The 19,437-nt window shown below is 46.7% G+C and overlaps 1 protein-coding gene across 3 annotated transcripts in view; it reads left to right on the top strand.

Annotated features, from left to right (window-relative positions):
• Positions 1–19,437, top strand: part of ROR2 (receptor tyrosine kinase like orphan receptor 2) — a 230,511-nt gene that overhangs the window by 158,489 nt on the left and 52,585 nt on the right. For all 3 annotated transcript variants that reach the window (XR_012495647.1, XM_019713868.2, XM_074330190.1), the window contains one exon: positions 12,455–12,532. Coding sequence is in view for 2 of the 3 variants with exons in the window: in XM_019713868.2 (XP_019569427.2) it covers positions 12,455–12,532 (78 nt within the window). In the remaining variant the exon portion in view is untranslated. The remainder of the gene's footprint in view (positions 1–12,454; positions 12,533–19,437) is intronic.

Raw genomic sequence — 19,437 nt, forward strand, 5'->3', positions numbered from 1 at the left:
TTAACAACTCTGGTAGCAAATCCCTCTACCCTTCAAAGTTTGTTGTTGCTACTGTGGTTTTTTAAATTTTATTTTCATTTTGGTTTTTGGTGGTCTTTTTTTGTTACTGTTTGTTTAGTGGCTTTCCTTCATTAATTCTGCAGGTTCTATATTCCCTATAATGTGTGCCCACTGAATTATGTACTATTTTTTAAACTTGTTTTCATTTCTTTTTAAACCACTTTATTGAGGTATGATTGACATTCAAAAAGCTTTACATATTTAATGTATACAACTTGATAAGTTTGGGTACAAATATACAAGGCCTGATAATTAAGTTCACAAACTTATTGCAACAGTGTTGCTAACCTTTTTTGATATCAGAGGGATTCTTCATTATGCATTTGTACCAACTGCACAAACAGTTAGCCATGTTTACTATTTAGAAGTGCTGAAAAGGCTGCATGAAAAAGTTCGACAACCTGAACTTTTCCCAACAGTTCATGGCTCTTGCATCACGACAATGCACCAGCTCACACTGCACTGTCTGTGAGGGAGTTTTTAGCCAGTGAATAAATAACTGTATTGGAACACCTTCCCTACTCACCTGATCTGGCCCCCAGTGACTTCTTTCTTTACCCGAAGCTAAAGGAAATATTGAAAGGAAGACGTTTGGATGCCATTCAGGACATCAAAGGTAATATGACGACAGCTCTGATGGCCATTCCAGAAAAAGAGTTCCAAGACTGCTTTGAAGGGTGAACTAGGTGCTGGTGTCGGTGCATAGCTTCCCAAGGGGAGTGAGCACTTCACCAAAGGTGACTGTAGTGATATTCAGCAGTGAGGTAGGTAGCACTTTTTCTAGGGTGAGCTCTCAGACATGACTGTCCGAACTCATACATCTGTGAAGCCATCCCCATGGTCTCTGCCATAAACATATTCATCAGCTCCACAAGTTTCCTCCTTCCCTTTTTATTTATTGTTATTGTTGTTGTCATTTCGTGTGTGTGATAAAAATACTTCACATAACTTTCTTCACATTTTTAAGCCTGGATTCCTGAGGAAGGGGGTCCCATCTGAGTGAGTTGAAGTGTGTGGTTAGCCAGTCACTGCTCAGGAGATTTTCTTACACACCTCACTGCATGTCTTGCACCTTTCCCAGGGGATCTAATGAGAAGGCATGCAGTCAAACTTCACCCTTAGCTGTCACTTCCCAATTGTGCCAGAGGCGAAGCACTGGTGTCTTCTCCTTTCCCAGGTCTTTCTTGGGCATGTGCATAGCTTTCTGTGTAAGCACAGCCTTTTTGATCTTGGAAGTACATTGGAGCTTTTGACGTTCCCTGTGGTCCTCTAGTTCTCCCGGATCTCCTTTTGAATTTTGGGCTGGGCTCATGTTTACTGCAGTTGTAGTCACAGCGTTAGGTGGCTTAGGTGTTGCCAGTAGTTTGTCACTGTTTTGGCAATGCGCCAGGATCAGCTGCCACCTGCCACCCTTCCCACAGCCCATCCCCAGCCTAGCTCCAAGTCAGATCTATTTCCCAGGGTGCTGCATGGCCAGAAAACAATACACGATGGCACTTCTAACAGAGTGTCAGATCCGTTGGCTGTCTGCAGGGCTGTAGGGGAGAGAGGGACCTTGACTACAACTGGTGTTAAATGACCTGCTGGGTCACGAGGTTCCTTCCTTTTTCTTGGGTGGGTGATATTTCAGTTTGTTCCGTGGCTCTGGTTAATTCCCCGGGGTTTGACATGGTGGGTTGTCATTGCTTTTTGTACCTGTGTTTTAGAGGGAGCGAGGCATCTTATGCCACCTTTCTGCTGGTGGATTCTGCAGCGTGCCGCCTGTGAGCCTGGCTGTGCACATAGCAGAATGCAAACTGACACGCACCCGCTGGAGGGTGTCAGCAGGTGGTGCGTTTTATGGTTGAGTGACATGGCACAGTTTTAAAGTTGCGAAAGTTTCTCTTTATTCATTCGGAGTGGTAAAGATGCCTCTGATGTTGAAAGGGCACCTTGTCGGAGAAACTGGAACACGGGGTCTGGCAGAGCTCCTGGGACATCTCGAGGAATCTCGGGTCTGAGAGCAGTGGGGTAGTGTTATTTATGTCACTAGGTTTGGAAGAGGAGGAGGAGCGGGGCCTAAGCAGGTCTGAGGGAGCCGAGCTGTGATGCTGTTGTCTGCCGCTGGGACAGGCGCTGCCAAGAGGCCATGAGGAGGCCGTGGGCCCTGTCCACAGCTGCACAGTGTAAGCCCTGCCCTGGCCTTCAGAGAGTGAGCTGGAACTCAGGACTTGCCCTAGAACATAGCACTGCCAGTGTTGGCCGATTCCTCACGTGGTTGTGCATGCACAGTTCCAGGTGCTGCACACGTGGTGGTTACCCAGAGCTGCCATCACAGACCTCCCTCTTCTGATGTGAGACAGACAGGGAGCTTGGGAGAGGATGCAGCATGGGACAGGGAAGGCCACCTGTGGGCCTGACATGTTTTTAGTAGGGTGTCCATTGATTACGAGCTACCATGAGATCAGGGAGCTGCAGGGCTGAGAGGTGAGCTCCAGGGGAAGAGCCCTCCAGCTAAGGGGACAACCGATGCAACCCTGGAGGGAGAAGGGGCTGTGATTGTTGCTGAGGGTGTGACGGGGGTGGGAGTACGGGGGGAGGAGGCCCCAAGGGGAAGTCAGGAGGGTGCTGTGCCTGTGTGGGGTAGGGCCAGACAGAGAAAACTGACTGCCTCTCCGAGGAGGTGGAAGGTGCTGAGCACAGGAACATTCATTCATTCATTCATTCATTCACCAAACCAGCAGCTAATAGGCCGTGCTCCCAGTGCTGGGGAGAGAACGGTGACCAGACAGAACTTCCTGCTCCTAGGAAGAGGACACAGAAAAATAAATGAACAGATCAGCTCTTGGAAGTGTGAAGGGGAAACACAGACGGGAAGCAGGCCAAGCGGCAGGACTGTGCGTCATGAGGCGGGAACAAGGTCAGGTGGGCCGAACCTAAGGAGGCAGCGTATCATGGGAGAAGGATGAAAGAGAAGACATGGGTTGGCCTCGTGTAAGTGTGTCACTGGGCCACGCCAACTGCCTGTCTCCTGCTCTTTCTTGGCCATCACCCCAGGGGTTACCAGGCTCTGGCTCTGTCACCGCAAACGTCTCTGCCTGTTTTTGAATTTGATGTTAATGCGATCATACAGTACAGGCTGCTTTGTGTCTGGCTGCTCCACTCCGCCCTGCGCTGTTGAGATTCACCCTGCTGCCTGTCCCAGGGGACAGTGTTTGAAGCCCCTTTTAGAGGCTAAGTGTGGTTGCTGCGTGGAGGTCTGTTGGGGGCTGTTGCATGATCCCCCAGAGCTGGGGGCTGCTGGGACCGGTGTCAGGAGGGCTGGCTGAGGAGCCTGGGTTCCGATGCATTTCGAGACAGAGCCAATGGCAGCTGCTGTGAACTGGATATAGGATGCGAGGGTGAGAGCGGGAGCAGTGGAAGCGAAGTGGGATCTGTGGTCTTCACCTGTGTGAGGCTGGGGTCAGATTCAGGATGGTGGGGCAGCCGCAGGGGAGCTGCTGTGCACCACAGCTGGCTGTGGGTTTGCACACGTCAAGCATGGTATGTCTATCACATGCACAGGCGGAGATGTGAGCAGGTCCTGGATTTCTGAGTCTTGCTTTCTGTGGAGAGGATTGGCTGGAAAGGTGCATCTGGGAGTTGTGGCCATTTTGCTGCCATTTAAAGCCAGGTTGTCCAGGGAGAAAAGAGAAAGCGAAGGGCAGCTTTTGCAGTGCCACGCCTGGTACACTTCAGCATTAGAGGAGCAAGAGTTGAGGAGACACTGCAGGGAGACCCAAACATGTACACTCGAGTGAGAGGCGTAAGGACGACTTTGTGTGTCACGTGGGAAGCACTGTGTAAATACTGACAGTTTCATGACCAAAAATGGTCTCACACCCTGCTCCACACCCAACCCCGGCATCTCTCCAGGGCTGGCAGGCTGTGGGGGACGACGGCTGGAGTGGCAGTGCTGCAGCTATTGTGAGAAAAAGGAATGCCACCTGAGAGGAGGGGCCGGGGAAGGTGCCATAGCTGTTGCTGGAAACTTGTGGAGAGGAAGCTCAGAGGACGGGGGTGTCCCCATGTCTGTTTGAGGGCAGCCAGGGGGGCTGTCTTGAGAAGGACGGACGTGGGTGCTCAAGTCATTAGCACGTTGCTGGCAGTTCTCTGCAGCATCTATTTATTCTCAAAGCCTCTGTTTATTCTTTCTCACCGAGGCTTTCTCTGTCTTTGTCAGTCTGTACCACACAGTTGCAAAATTCACTTTCAAATCAGCCTTTATTATAAAGAAGCTTTGAAGATAAATAACACTACCTGGCATGGGTTGTATTTGTGTCTCCCCAAAATAGACATATGGAGTCTTAACCCCCAGTCTCTCAGAATGTGACCTTATTTGGAGATAGTATCTTTAAAGAAGTAATTAAGTTAAAATGGGGTCATAAGGGTGAGCCCTAATCCAATATGACAGCTGTCCTTATAAGAAGAGGAGATTGGAACACAGACACACATAGAGGGATGACCCTGTGAGGACACAGGGAGAAGACAGCAGTCTACACACCCAGGACAGAGACGTCAGGAGAAACCAGCCCTGCCGACACCCTGAGCTTTGACTTCCGGTCTCCAGGACTGCTGTTTAAGCCACCCAGGCTTTGTTACAGCAGCTGTAGCAACCTCATACACAGACTGCCTTTGAAAAATCACTGTCACTACCTTTGATTATGACAGACATTTGCCCCCATTTGTTTCCATGAAGTCAAGGTGGTCACTGCTGACAAATCTTCTGTTTTTAAATGTGCCAACGTTTGACTCCCAGTGGGGATGAGAGCAGCCTCTGGCCACACAGGTTGGACATAGACTCCAGGTTGTTGGAGACGGCTGCAAAACGTCAGAGCCCCTTCACCGTCAGAGTTCTCCAGTCCACCCTGAGCTCCAAGGCTGCAGCACGTGTAGCTGAGGCCTTTAAAACTCTTCTCTTGAGCAAACAGAAGGTAACTTCCATCATTGCCATGGGACAGTACACAGTTTAATTCTTTTTCTAATAAGGGCCAGTTATTTTTTAATGACATCCTTTCCCTTCTCACCTTTAATGAGAAACTTTCCAGAGAGTCAAGGTGAAAAACTGATTCCTTGTCAGAGTACGTTCGGAGTACTCGCTTAGCATTTCCTTTTGCTCTTTTTCTGCCAGTTTTGCTGCACTAATAAGCGGGGACATCAGGAAAAGCAGCCCTGGAGCTTGGGTCCCAGCGACGGGAGGTGGGTCCTGCCTTCCCAGCCACATTGTGGTGGGGCGTCCGGGCCTCCTGGCTGTGCCGGGGTCCTGCAGCCACTGCCAGGGGCTGCAGGTGCTGGGAAAGGGAGGAGGCTGGTTGGTGGGACAGCCTTGCAACCCCCTCAACCAAGTGTTCCCTGGGCCCTGGCAGTGTGGCCTTTGTGGAGGCACTGGGGGCGCTCAGGAACAGGTAGAAAGAGCATTGTGAAGCAGCACTGGAGAGAGCTGGCCTGTGCACAGACTCACTGGGGGTTAGGGTATTTTGTTCCAGAAGTGAACTCAGGGCAGAGGTTAAGCTGGCAAGAGACACTGGCCACTCCATTCGCAGGTTTTTGGGTTTCACATCATATGTCCAGAGCAGAATTAGGCGACCCTTCAAGAATGTGGAACCAGAGGTTGGTAGTTACTCAGCTCAAAGTTAGAAGTAATGAAATAAAAAACTACAAACTGGTAAGACGACTGCTGATGAGGTACTGGCAGCTCACCTCGAGCGCTGTGTGGTTTTCTAGCTGGCCCTTAGGACATGTGGGGTAACGTTTTAATGAGCGCATTCCCAGAAACATTATCGAGTCTCCCTACAGTTGACATACTTTCTCTGGCTGGTCTCCCAGGCTAATGGGCTCACCTTGTAGGACTTTATTCTGTGCTCATTTCCAATTTTTTTCCCAAGTGTTGCATTTCCAGCATCACGGATGTTCTTGATTCGACATGTTGCTGAGCTAAGTGATTGCTCTGGAACATGTGCCCGACATTTCCAATTGCGAGTGTATGTGCTATCTCAGTGCTCGTGCAGCACAGCTCACTGTGAAGTCCGTGCCTGCCCTTCCAGAGGCCCTGACCTGACACATTCACCATTCCAGGCTGTGGTCTCACCGTGTCCTGACTGCTGTTCCTTCTCCTGTCCTGGAAATTACAGCTTTTCATGAGGACACCAGATCCAAGAATGCCTATCTTTAGCGAATAAAAAAATATCCTCCCTAATTAAAAGGAGATTGCTTTGAAGTTGTCCAACTATGCCGGAGACTGCATCTCATTAAATCACAGCAAGCGTACTGATTCAGATCAACAGGTAGAGATTAATGGATGAACATTCCAAATAACAAAACCTTTTTAAGAGAAACACAAGTCAGAACTACCATGGGCTTAAATCCATTTACTCACATTAGTAAATTTTTGCTTAATAGTGTATCTGGTCTTAATGAGAAAGCTCGTACGTATTTTAATACTAGAGGAAGAACCTGGAAATCAGAACAGATTCATAAGCACTTTGCAGATATAAATTCCTCTTATCTTATTGATGCCATAAATCAAGAAGTCACATGGGAAGCCCATGTTGAGAGAAGGTCTGCAGGAGACTTTTTTTGGTGCATGGTTTCTCGTTATCAGAATTTGTACATGTTTGTGTGGCACAAACACTCTCACGATTGCAGGCCCGTATGAAACCCTGACTACTTAATAAGCCCGTCAGCATCAACTAGGAGTCTTTTCATCAGGTCGTTCTGCAGACACCAGCTGACTCAGCCCTGAATATACAGGACAGTGATAAGTGCTGCCCTGGAGATGCCCTATGTTCCAGGTGAAGAGCTAATATCACCATGCCATGCCAATAAATGTACGAGTCAGCTCAAAACCCAGCATTCCCCGAGGTGATTAAATTTCTGCGTCTTTACTGGCATGCTATTGAATATCCTGTATTCTGTCTCGTGAATCTGTGTCATATTCCGTTGATGCAGTTAGCACTCTGCCTGGCCCAGGGGCTGTCTCCCATGACTGCCCCATGAAGAACGAAGGGTGTTTAGAGATACACTCCTTTTCTACAGCTCTTGTCAGCCCTGTGAGCCTTGGTTAAGGGCTTAAACAACGTGATGGAATGTGTAACTATTTTTCAATAAACTTTTGACTCTAAAATAGTTTCAGATTTATTTCGCTCAGCATTACACTCTCAAGATCCATCCATGTTGTCACAAATGTTCCTATATCATCTTTTCTTACCGCCGAATAGTCAGACAGAAAAAGCAGAGAACCATGTGATTTCACTGATATGTGGTATATAAACCAAAAGCTACAAAAGAACAAGACAAACAAATGAGAAACAGAAACTCATAGACACAGAAAATGGTTTGGTGGTTGCCAGAGGGTAAGGGGGGTGGGGGGTGGGGGGTGGGAGATGAGGGTAAGGGGGATCGAATATATGGTGATGGAAGGAGAACTGACTCTGGGTGATGAACACACAATGGGATTTATAGATGATGTAATACAGAATTGTACAGCTGAAATCTACGTAACTTTACTAACAATTGTCACCCCAATAAAGTTAATAAAATAAAATTTAAAAAAAAATAGTTTCAGATTTATAGAAAAGTTGTGAAGATGTGCTGAGAGTTCCCATATGCCTCATATCCATGTCCCTGAGTGTTGAACCTTACATGGTATGGTACATGTGCCATAACAAATGGGCCAATATTGATACGTTATTCTTAACCTAAATCCGTAGTATTCATATTTCCTTAGACTTTACCTAATACCTTTTCCATTTCCAGGGTCCCATCTGGATTACCACATTGCAGCTAGTCCTTGCCGCTAGGTTTTCAGAAGTGTCATTTGGACATGGATCAAACTGTACATTTAATGTATCACATTGCATTGCAACCAGCCACACTTAAGGGCTTGTTTCATATTAAATGTTCTCCTTTCTTTAAATATGAAAACACTAATATGGAGCTAATAAATCACCACTGTCTGATTGGTGGTATCAAAGGTATGAGTTTCTCCAGTAGCTTTATATTGTCTCCCTGTGTGTGTTTTTATAATGAAAAATCACCCACGTCCAGTGGGAGGAAAGTTAGAGCATCATAAATTGGACACTCTTGATGGACAAACGGCATTAGTAGCACACCTTTAGAGCTTTACCAAAACGAAGTACACATTACTTGCTCTGACTAGTAACCTCATTTTCAGAAGAAAATAACTACATCCTGAGGAGTTAGGGCAGACGAGTCTCCTCTTCAGAACCATTCCTGTCTGTAGGTCTCCCCCATATCCAGTCAGCCAGTCAGCACCAGGTAGACGCAGATGGGCCTTTGTGTAGAAAGCATGAGTGTGGCCGTATGGGAGATGCTGCTGGGCTTACACCACCTTGCACCAGCCGGCAGCTCAGCTAGCTTGGCAGTGATTGCTCAGGCAGGTCATGGGGTTAAGAAGGTGGAGAGAGATGGCTTGGCCAGCCCCAGTGACATGCAGAAGCTATGTGTTCGTCAGGGAGCAAGCAGACGGCATGAGTGCCATTGCTGCACCCGTGATGGTAGCCCCTGAACTGATGCAGTCCTTCCCTAACCGTCCGTGTTGCGAGCCTCGCCTTGTTGCAACAGGATGGGGACACTTGCCCGTCTCTGCTGAGTGAGACTTTCAGCTTCTGAAGCCTGGTTGCTCTAGCTTTTTGCCCAAGTTCTCTCTGTTCCCTCCTTTAGTCACCTCTGAGTCTCAGATGCTGTGTCCCCACTTCCTGTTCTACCTGGGGAGCTGGAACCTCCCCAGAGCCTGTGGGCAGTGGTGAGATGTGCTGATGTGGCACTGAGCGGCCTCCTTGGCTCCTAACACAGCCTGTTTCTACAGGCTTCCTTTACTTCCTTACCTAGTTATTTATTTATTGCTACTACCAACATGAAATTTTAAAAATCTAATCATAAAATTGCTGTTTGTTCAAAAGGCCACAAGTTGTATGATTTCATTTAGATGAAATATCCAAGATAGATAAATCCATAGAGATAGAAATCAGATTAGTGGTTACAGAGCCTGGGGGGGCGAAGATGGGGGCTGCTAATGGGAACAAGGTTTCTTCTGAAGTGATGAAATATTCCAGAATTACATTGTGGAGATGGTTGTACAACCTTGTGAATATACTAAAAACCACTAGATTATAGACTTTAAAGTGGTGAATTTTATGGTATGTGAATTATGTTGTTTAAAAATCTGATGCTTGTTCATTATAGACATGTTTTACAATAAAACAAAAGAAGAAATTTAAATTACCTATATAATTCCAGATATCTAATGGTGACATTTTGATGTGTGTGTGGCAGCTTTTGTTTTTGTTTTGTGTTTATTTTTTTCTTTGGGTTTTGTTCTTAACCCTTTTTAAAGTCAGGAGGAAGCCCATTGCCCATTGGAATCTGCTGAAACACTGCACCCTGTTCTCACTTGTCCTTATTCCCCAAGTTCAAATATACCCATTACATTTTGCTTATAACTTTTAGGAGATCCGTATTTTGAATGAGGACAACCATTCTGTGCCTGAACTTTATGCAGTGTGGGAGAATGACACTTTAAATTTCAGACTATAAATGGTGTCCAGTTTCTCAGTTACAGTGCAATACCAGGACCTAGTTTTGTTGAAACTTAAGGTGTCGGTTCTAAGGACCGTGGCGATCCGGCATCCTGAATTTATTCACATATTTGACTTACGGAGGAAATGCACTGGGCATGAGCCTTTGGATGCTTTCACACCTAAGTCCCAAAGCTGGGGGTGGGGGTTGCTCTGGTATCAGCCTACTTAACACTTGACCTGTTTTCCCAGATATGTAGACAATACTCTTTTGCTCAAATACCAAACCATATTTTTACCTAGGATAATGCTTGAGGCTGCAAGAAATGAAAAATCAAATTCCAGTATGACCAGCATAAACTATGCAAAGAGAATTTTAATATCTCCATTGTCAGCAGTGACTTTGCGTGTCTGGGTGGGGCTGACATCTGCTTATGAACCAACAGAAGCATTTGGATCACCTCCGGCTTCTCTCACACAGGAGTGTGCTCGTCCGTGCCCAACTCCATGGCGTGAAAATACTTAGGCTTCGAATTGAAAGCTGCCTTGGAAGAGCTGGGGATCTTTTCCATGCCTGAATTGGGCTAATGGCGCTTATTTTTCTTCAGGGTGTATATTTATTTGACTGTTTCACACCATTTATCAATTTCTAAGCAGTTAATAATTTTTATGCCTCTTTCAGATGTGTGTATATAGTACAAGTGTGTTTGATTTCCTGTGGTCTCTCTACATTTAAACAGTGCTGAGTGATGGTATGTGTAACATGCCAATTTAAAATTTCAAACCCAAACTGAAGTCTTTAATTCTTTAGCAAAAACCCGTTGACTGCCTTGCATAGTGTCTGCTTGTCTCTTCTGCAGCAGCCCGGGATTCTGTCTAGGTTTTAACGCTCGGACTCTCCGCGTCCTGGGCATGCAGCCCATGCTGTCCTCCAGCTGTTTATACATGTTGAGAGAGATTAAAATATATACAGCGACTAACTCGGGAGAATGGTCTCATTGCCACAGGAGAGCTGTGTGGTTTGGGGGAGTGGTTTTAGAGAATAAAGATGTCACTTCTGAATGGTAGATTAGGAACCATTTTTTTTATGTTTTATGAAAGATGACATGGGAGAGTGGCTTCCGACAGGTGGGCAAGTTTGTACTAGCAGAAGTGATAAGAACAAGGAACCTTCCAACACTGGATGTGAAAAGCCATAGGGCCATTCAGAAGCAGTCTCCCCTGTGGGCTTTTGGGAACTGGGCTGAGCGTTAAAGATGCTGCAGACCCGTGTGTCACCTTGTGCATCCCGTGAGGTAGGCACCAGAGGTGTGGGGAGGACAGGGTTAGGTCTGGTGCCCTTCAGTGTAAACCAGCCAGTGTTCACTGAGCTGAACAATTTGACGAATCTTGCCTGCCTGATTCTGTCTGGAAATCACTTGGACGTCATTTGTAGAACTTGGCTCTTCTGAGCAAGGCCTCATCATAAGAGGGGTCTGAAATGTCTGAGTTATTTGTTAGTTCTTGTCTCTCATTTAAGAGGGACAAGTGGGGTGACCCAGTATTGAATTATAAACCGGTTTTGGTAGACTTTTGTAAAAAAAATTGTGATAAATACACATAACACAATTTACCTTCTTAACCATTTTACTTGCACAGTTCAGTGACATTAAGTATTCATACTGTTGTGCCACCATCACCACCTTCCATCTCCAGAACTTTCTCATCTCGCAAAACTGAAACTGTCCCCATTAAACACTAGCTCCCCATTCCCCCAACCCCTGGCAGCCACCATTCTGCTTTCTGTCTCTATGATTTTTAACTGCTCTAGGTTCCTTATATAAGTGGAATCATACAGTATTTGTCTGTCTGTGACTGGCTTATTTCACTCTGCATAATGTCCTCCGGGTCCGTCCATGTTGTAGCATGTGTCAGGATTTCCTTCCTCTTTAAGCTCCTTAATATTTCATTGTGTGTGTGTCCGATTCATCAATAGGCTTTAGTGCCATAAACCCAAATTCATCCAGAAGACATGTTGTCAGAACCACCCCTTGACTTCACCATTTCCCACCCTCCACCCCCGGCCCGTAGGGAGACCCCGTCAGGGCCACAGTCCCAGGTGAAAGTCTGAAAGTAAAAGAGAAAGGGACTGGGTTGGAATATAGGGAAGGGTCTATGTGGGGCCCAAATGGTTTTCTAGGGTATCATATACACCTGCCCCTCCTGCCCCCAGATTTGGGACGGGGCCGCTGTGCTCATGCTGTATTCCCAGTTGAGCCAACCAGATCTGTTTTTGCCCCTGGTGTTTCTGAGTTTGGGGGTGGGTGCTCCCACGGACACAGTCTCTGCGAGTTGGGGTTACTATTGCTGTAAAGATGAGAACTTCTGTCCTTACAGCTGTGGGTAGGTCATCCTTGGCCTCTGGCTGCAGGTGGGTCTGGGGCCGAGAGGGAAGTGAGCTACTTAAGAAATTTTCCAATTCTGAATGTATTGAGAATTACCAGGGGCCTGTATCTGGAGGGAAACCTGCTGCCTGGCTACAGAAGTTCTTTGTTTTGCCAGCCAGTGTTTTAACTTCTCACCCTCCCTGAAGGACACTTTCAGTCCCACATTTGCTTCGTCTGCTCTGCTGCAAACCGTTTGCAGTTGGCCATGCTTGGGATAAACAAAAGACCCACATTTACTTATAATAAATCTGATGCTACAAAAGCCCTCTAGAAGTTGCCATAAGGCCTTCTCCCTCTAGGTTTTCTATAAATAGAGGGCGGTTTTGCTACAACACTGCTGTGTTTGCATGAGAAGCACAGTGAAGGCCCCTGACGTGGAATCTCATTAACATGGATACTGTGTTCTCTTGCCAGGGGAAGCGGAGATTCCTGATCCAAATGACCCTTTGGGACAAGTGGATGGACATGACAGCCCCATCCCAACTCTGAAAGGTAAATTGAAGTGTGCTTTTAATGCAAGTCTTGGGCAGTGTTTTCAGAGTGCCTTGTAGAGAGGCTTGCAGTGTCTGCCATTTCTCCTCAAGGCTTGGCCTGTGGGCACTAATGGCTGGGTACCCTGGGGTCCTGCCCCACTGCTGGGCGTGGTGACACGCCTGCCTTCATAGCTCTCTCGATGCACTGATGAGGGTGGTGAGGGCTGGGTAGGTGCATGGCCACCGGAAGGAGAGAAGACCTTGGGAGCGGGGTCCTCTGTGGCCTGAGTATAGCCTTAGGGGCTGCACTCCTGGCTTGCCCACAGGGAAGACCTTGCCCACTACACCTCCTACTGATAAATGGCCACCGTTCGAGGTTATTCTCTCGATGTGATTGTCCAGAGTGGGTGGGTGTCTCCTCTGGGCAGGTGGCTCTTCTCCACAGGGTCACCAAGGAGCAGCCTTTTCCAGAGGTTTCAGTGGCACTGCTCACTTGGCATGTTCTGTAGGCATCTTAGATTTGTAGGGTCAATAGAACCCATTTCCTGTAATGCAGCCTAGTTACTCAAGGAAGTGGCACTTTTCTTGCTTTATCCACTGTCACCATATTGCCTTAGATCAGTGGCTTGTCAGCTCAGGCCACCATAACAAAATACCACAAACTGGGTGGCTCAGTCAACAGGAATTTGTTTCTCACAGTCGTGGGAGCTGGAAGGCCCAGATCAGGGTGCCGCATGCTCAGTCCTGCTGAGAGCTCTTTTCATGGCTTGCAGATAGTACTGTGAGCTCACATTGCAAAGACAGGGCTCTGGTCTCTTCCTCTTCTATGAGGGCACTACTTCCATCATGGGGGCCCCACTCTCATGACCCCATCTAACCCTAACCACCACCCAGAGGCCTCACCTCCAGACACCATCCCATTGGAGATTAGGGCTTCAACATGCAAATTTTGAGGGGGACACAATTCAGTCCATACCAGTTACCTCTCAGAACAGCCACATTATTTCTGCTTAACTTTGTTTTTGTTTAGCATGATTTAAAGTCCAGAAATCCATAATAGTTTCATAGTCTCCTACATATTGAGGGTCCCTGTGTCCCCTCAGGACCTGTGTCTAAGGTAGGATCTCCGGGGGATTCAGCAGCGATGACTCAAGTCATCAGCCAAGGTATCCAGAATGTACCCTTTGTCCTGAAAGGGTTTCTTGGGGTCACTCTGAGCACACCATTTGCGTAGAGTTCAGTTGTTTAAATCGAGGGTGGGTAGAGGGTCCTTGACGAGGATTTGCCCGTTTTTGCGTCAGATGTAGTAAACACACAAAGTGGTTCCCTCGTGTGACCCGACCTCACTTTAAGTTGCTTGTAGGGGAGGGCTTCTATCGGGACCCGGATGTGCCCCACCACCACCACCACCACCACCACCGTGGGAGCAAAGGCCTACGTTCTGGAGGCGTGTGCATGACACTGGGCCTTGGCAAGTGTTTCTTAGGAAGGAAGATAGTTTTTGATGGTTACAAATCACTTCTCAGAAGTCTGACTTGACCCGCAGTTCACACATTTACTGACCGCTCCTCTGTGCCAGGCTTTGTGTGAGGCCAGAGCATGCTGATGGTCAGCACAGGTGTGGTGTCTGCCTCACAGGTTGGTGTCACAGGGGAAAACTGTCAAGTGATACAATGAGGAGTTGTGGTGAGGAGCCTGGGGAAGAGATGAGGGCATGGTGAGCTGGAAGTAAAAGGGGGTGCATTGGCGTTTGGGGACAGCATGTTGCACTGAGATCTGAAGAGGTAACATTCGCTCAGAGATGGTGGGCGGGGGTGTGTCCCAGGCCATGGCCTGGCCGTGCAGAAGGCTGAGGCCAAGAGGACTGGTGCCTTGGGACAGCTGAGAGAAGGCAGGGGCTTACGGGCTGGGTGACCGAGGTCCTAGAGGCCAGCAGGGGCTAGCCTGTGGGCCGTACTGTGGCCCGTTGTCATGCGTGGGTCTTTAAATTTAAATCAATTAAAATTAAATAAAATCAAGAATCCAGTTACTTGGTCCTACTAGCTACATTTCAAGTGATCAACAGCCACTTGAAATGTGGCTGGAGGCCACTGTGATGGGCAGCACACATCTAGAACATTCCACCATCACAGAACAGCCAGCCCTGGGTGGAGCATGCAGTTTTTAGATGGCAGGAGAAAGTTCTATTTCATCCCAAGTGCCTCCTTTCTCCTGGCCCCCAGAAGGACTCTGGCCTGGGATTGGTGTGACCTGAGTCACACGCTATGAAGGTCACCCTGGAGGACTAGAGGATAATGGGGCCGTGGAGGGGCAGCTATGAGGGCGGTGGACAAACCACAGTGAAGGTCTAAAAGCCAACCTGCGGTCATTCTCTAGACTCTCACTCTCCTGTGGGAGAACATGCTGCCCCCACGTAGAGAGTGTGGGGCCTCCTTGTGGGTGGGACTGGGGGTTGCAGGGAGGGAGGAGCCGGGAGGGGGTGGCAGCTGCTCCTTACCTGGGTGTTCACAGCTGCTGTTAGGGAGGCAGTCAGCTGCAGGACTCAGGGTCCACTTGGACGGAAGAGCATTTGCTGCACGAGGGGCAGACATGCCCATGGGCTGAACATTCATAGAGAGGTGTATTCCCACATAGCCACGAGCTGCGAACATTGATAAGTCTTGTTCAGGGCCGCAGGGGGGATTCTTGGCCCTCCTTTTTGATACTTGAGCAGTGCTCTCTAAGGTCCCTGGCTTGGTTGCGATTCCATTGCCTCCTGACTTTGTTAATTCACAGGTGACTGAGCTAAAGCCGTGTGAGATTCAGTACCTATGCAGTGCTGAGCGGGTGTTTCAGGAAGTTTGCAGGCTTGCCTTGGACTTCTCTAAGGCACCCCACTGGTCAGGTGGCTGTATATGTGTGTGTGTTTGTGTCTGTGTGTGCACACACGCTTGGAAAAGGGCAGTCCACCAGGTCCTCAAATAACGTTGTTTGGTTCGGCATCATTTCGTTATAACTTTGATGAGATTCCATAGGAACACAAGTCTGGTTTATGTCAGTTAGTTTACGACAGAATTGGTTTTGTTACACATCGTTTCACTTAAAGTTACAGAACCCATCGAAGATGCTAGGTAAGGCTTACTGTGGGAAAGGAAGCAGAGAGCCCAGCAGACTGGCCTCTCGCATCGGGCAGCATGGGGCGATGCAGTGTGGTGAGTGCAGCAGTCTGTGCTGGGTTGGACCAGAAGGCGACCTGGATTGGATGGCTGCTCCACCCTCCCATCAGAGAGATGAACGGGCCGAGGGGACAGCACTCACCCAGGGAGCAGTGGCTGGACACTGATGCCACTTGCTGTCATGATTGTTGTCCGCATGTCCATCAGTTTCCAGGTATGGATAACTCACGAGTCCCTTGGGGATAGGATTGTAGTGAGCGGCTCCCAGGGAGTCTCAGCAACCCAGTTCTCGGGTCCTGCAGTGTGATTTACTCCCTTTTGGGTATGGCTCTTGCACAAAAGGGGACTCCCTCCACCCTTCATTCCTGCTCCCCCTGCCTCCTCCTCACATTCTCCGTGATGCAGGAATTGGCCTGGCAGTGCCAGACTCATTGGTCCATGCACCTTTTTTGTTTAATGAGCTGCTGAGAGTGTCACTGCCTGGCCACATTTGGTTTAAATCATATATAAAATGTAGCAATAGCTGAATGGACTGTATGAGCTATTTCTTTCATCCAAGTACCATTTATGATGCCCACACATCTGTAAAGTTGCAGGCAGTTGAAAATGGCTGGTGAGCCAGACCATCAGTGATATAACTGCTCTGCCTGAGCAAAATGAGATCTGAGAACTAGTGAAAAGCGTAAAGGCATTTGCGTTCAGATGCACTGTGCCAGTATTGAGCACTATATACATGATTGGTAGTTGGTATTGAGAGAGAGACACCAGAGCAAAAAGCCTACCTAGAAGAACAAATGAATGCAAAAGACACTGATTTAGAGCTGCAAAGGTTGCCTAAAATTTCCATATGCCAAAATACTGCCATCGTTAGGACTGCAGATGGCCTCAGGACTCCAGTTACTGTGCTGTGTTAGCATGGGAGATGGTATTTAACAGGGATTCCGTGCTCCTTGCTCTGTCAGACGCACAATGATGATGATCACGCTGATGATGATGATGGCGAAAGTGTACATTTGACCTAGAAACCATTTGCTCTTTTGTTCCAAGATCATACTTTATTTTTATAAAGATTTTTATTAAAATAGAGCTAACTGGGGTGGCTGCATGGCTCAGTTGGTTAGAGCACAAGCTCTCAACAACAAGGTTGCAGGTTCAATTCCCACATGGGATGGTGGGCTGTGCCCCCTGCAACTAAGATTGAAAATGGCGACTGGACTTGGAGCTGAGCTGCGCCCTCCACAACTAGATTGAAGGACAACGACTTGGAGCTGATGGGTCCTGGAGAAACACACTGCTCCCAATATTCCCCAATAAAATTTCAAAAAAATAGAGCTAACATACAATATTATATTAGTTTCAGGTGTACACCATAGTTATTCAACACTTATATACCTAAAGAAGTGATCACCACGATAAGTTCAGCAACCATTTGACACTGTACCATGCTATCACAATATTATTGATCCCCCCCATTTAAATTTTTCAATTAGAGTTGACATTCAGTATTATTTTATATTAGTTTCAGGTGTGCAGCATAGTAGTTAGACATTTATATAATTTAGGAAGTAATCCCCTGACTAGTACCCACCTGGCACTATGCATAGTTATTACCATATTTTTAGCTATATTCCCTGTACTTTACATCCTCATGACTATTTTGTAACTACCAATTTGTACTTCTTAATCCCTTCCCCTTTTCCACCCTGTCCCCAACCCCCCTCCCATCTGTTACCCCGATAGATCTAGTTCCCATCTGACACCATACATAGTTATTACAGTATCATTGACTACATTCCTTATGCTGTACCCTACATCCCCATGACTACTGCGTAACTAACAACCAATTTGTACTTCTTAATCCTTTTCTGTTTTCACTTACCCCCAACTTCCTTCCCATCTGGCAACCAAAATGTCCTCAGTATCTATGAGTTTGTTTCTGTTTTGTTTATTTATTTTGTTCTTTAGATTCCACTTACAAGTGAAATCATATGACACTTGTCTTTCTCTGTTTGACTTATTACACTTAGCACAATACACTCTAGGTCCATCCATGTTGTCACAGATGGCAAGGTTTAGTTCCTTTTTATGGCTGAGTAATATTCCATTGTATATATGTACCACCTCCTCTTTATCCATTCATCCATTCAGGGACACCCAGGCTGCCTTCATATCTTGGCTTGTGTAAATGCTGCAATGAACATATGGATAAGTACATCCCCTTGACATAGCATTTTGGGTTTCTTTGGATAAATACCCAGAAGTAGGATTACTACTACTTTGTCTCTTGTTATAGTCTTTATTTTAAAGTTTATTTTGTCTGGTGTAAGTATTGCTACCCCAGCTTTTTTGTTTGTTTGTTTGTGTCCATTTTCATGAAATATCTTTTTCCATCCCTTTACTTTCAGTCTGGGTGTGCCTTTGGATCTGAAGTGTGTCTCTTGTAGGCAGCATATGTAAGGGTCTTGTTTTCTTATCCATTCAGCCCCTCTATCTTTTGATGGTACATTTAGTCCATATACATTGAAAGTAATTGCTGATTGGGATGTAGTTATTGCCATTTATTATTCATATATGTATTCATCTTAAAGAAGTTCCTCTAAGGCTCCTTGTAATACTGGTGATGAACTTTTTTAGCTTTTTCTTGTCTGGGAAGCTCTTTATTTGTCCTTCGATTCTAAATGATAGCTTTGCTGGGTAGAGTAATCTTGGGTGTAGCTCCTTACTTTTCATCACTTTGAATATTTCCTGCCAATCCCTTGTGGCTTTCAAAGATTCTGTTGAGAAATCAGCTGCTAGTCTTATGGGATCTCCCTTGTAGGTAACTAACTGCTTTTCTCTTGCTGCTTCTAAGATTATCTCATTGACTTTAACCTTTGGCATTTTAATTACGATGTATTTTGGTGTTGGCCTCTTTGGGTTCATCTTGTTTGGGACTCTCTGTGCTTTCTGAGCTTGTGTATCTATTTCCTTCACCAGATTAGGGAAGTTTTCAGTCATTATTTCTTCAAATAGGTTTTCAGTTCCTTGCTTTCTCTTTTTCTCCATCTGGTACCCCTATAATGAGAATGTTAGCATGCTTGATGTTGTCCCAGAGGCCCCTTAAACTGTCCTCAATCTTTTGGATTCTTTTTTCTTTTTGCTGTTCTGATTGGGTTTTTATCTGTTACCTTATCTTCCAAATTGCTGGTTTGACCTGCTTTATCTAATCTACTGTTGAAGCCCTCTAATGTAGTCTTCATTTCTGTTATTGTATCCTTTATTTCTGACTGGTTCTTTTTCATGTTCTCTATCTCCTTTTCTATGTTTCCTATCTCTTTGTTGAAATTCTCACTGAGGTAACTAAGCATCCTTATAACCTGTGTCTGGAACTCTGTGTCTGGTAACATGCTTGTCTCCATTTTGTTTAGTTCTTTTTCTGGAGCTTTGTTCTGTTCTTTTATTTGGGACATGTTTCTTAGTCTCCCTCTTTTGGCTGCCTCCCTGTGTTTGTTTCTATGTATTAGGTAGGGCTTCTGTGTCTCCCAGTCTTAGTAGAGTGGCCTTATGTACCGGTGGTGCAGTCTTCCTGGTCACTTGTGCCGTGCACTCCAGGTGTGTCCCTTATGTGGGTTGTGTGTGCCCTCCTCTTGTAGTTGAGCCTCGGTTGCTGTTTGCACATCAATGGGAGCTATTGACCCTCGGGCTCATTGGTTGTTGAGGACTGGTGGTGACTACAGTGAAGAGTTGTGGTGCAGGGGCTGACCCTACAAAGCAGGATCTGCCTTAGCAG

This window comes from Rhinolophus sinicus, linkage group LG04 (assembly GCF_036562045.2).
Source record: "Rhinolophus sinicus isolate RSC01 linkage group LG04, ASM3656204v1, whole genome shotgun sequence".
Taxonomy (NCBI): domain Eukaryota; kingdom Metazoa; phylum Chordata; class Mammalia; order Chiroptera; family Rhinolophidae; genus Rhinolophus; species Rhinolophus sinicus.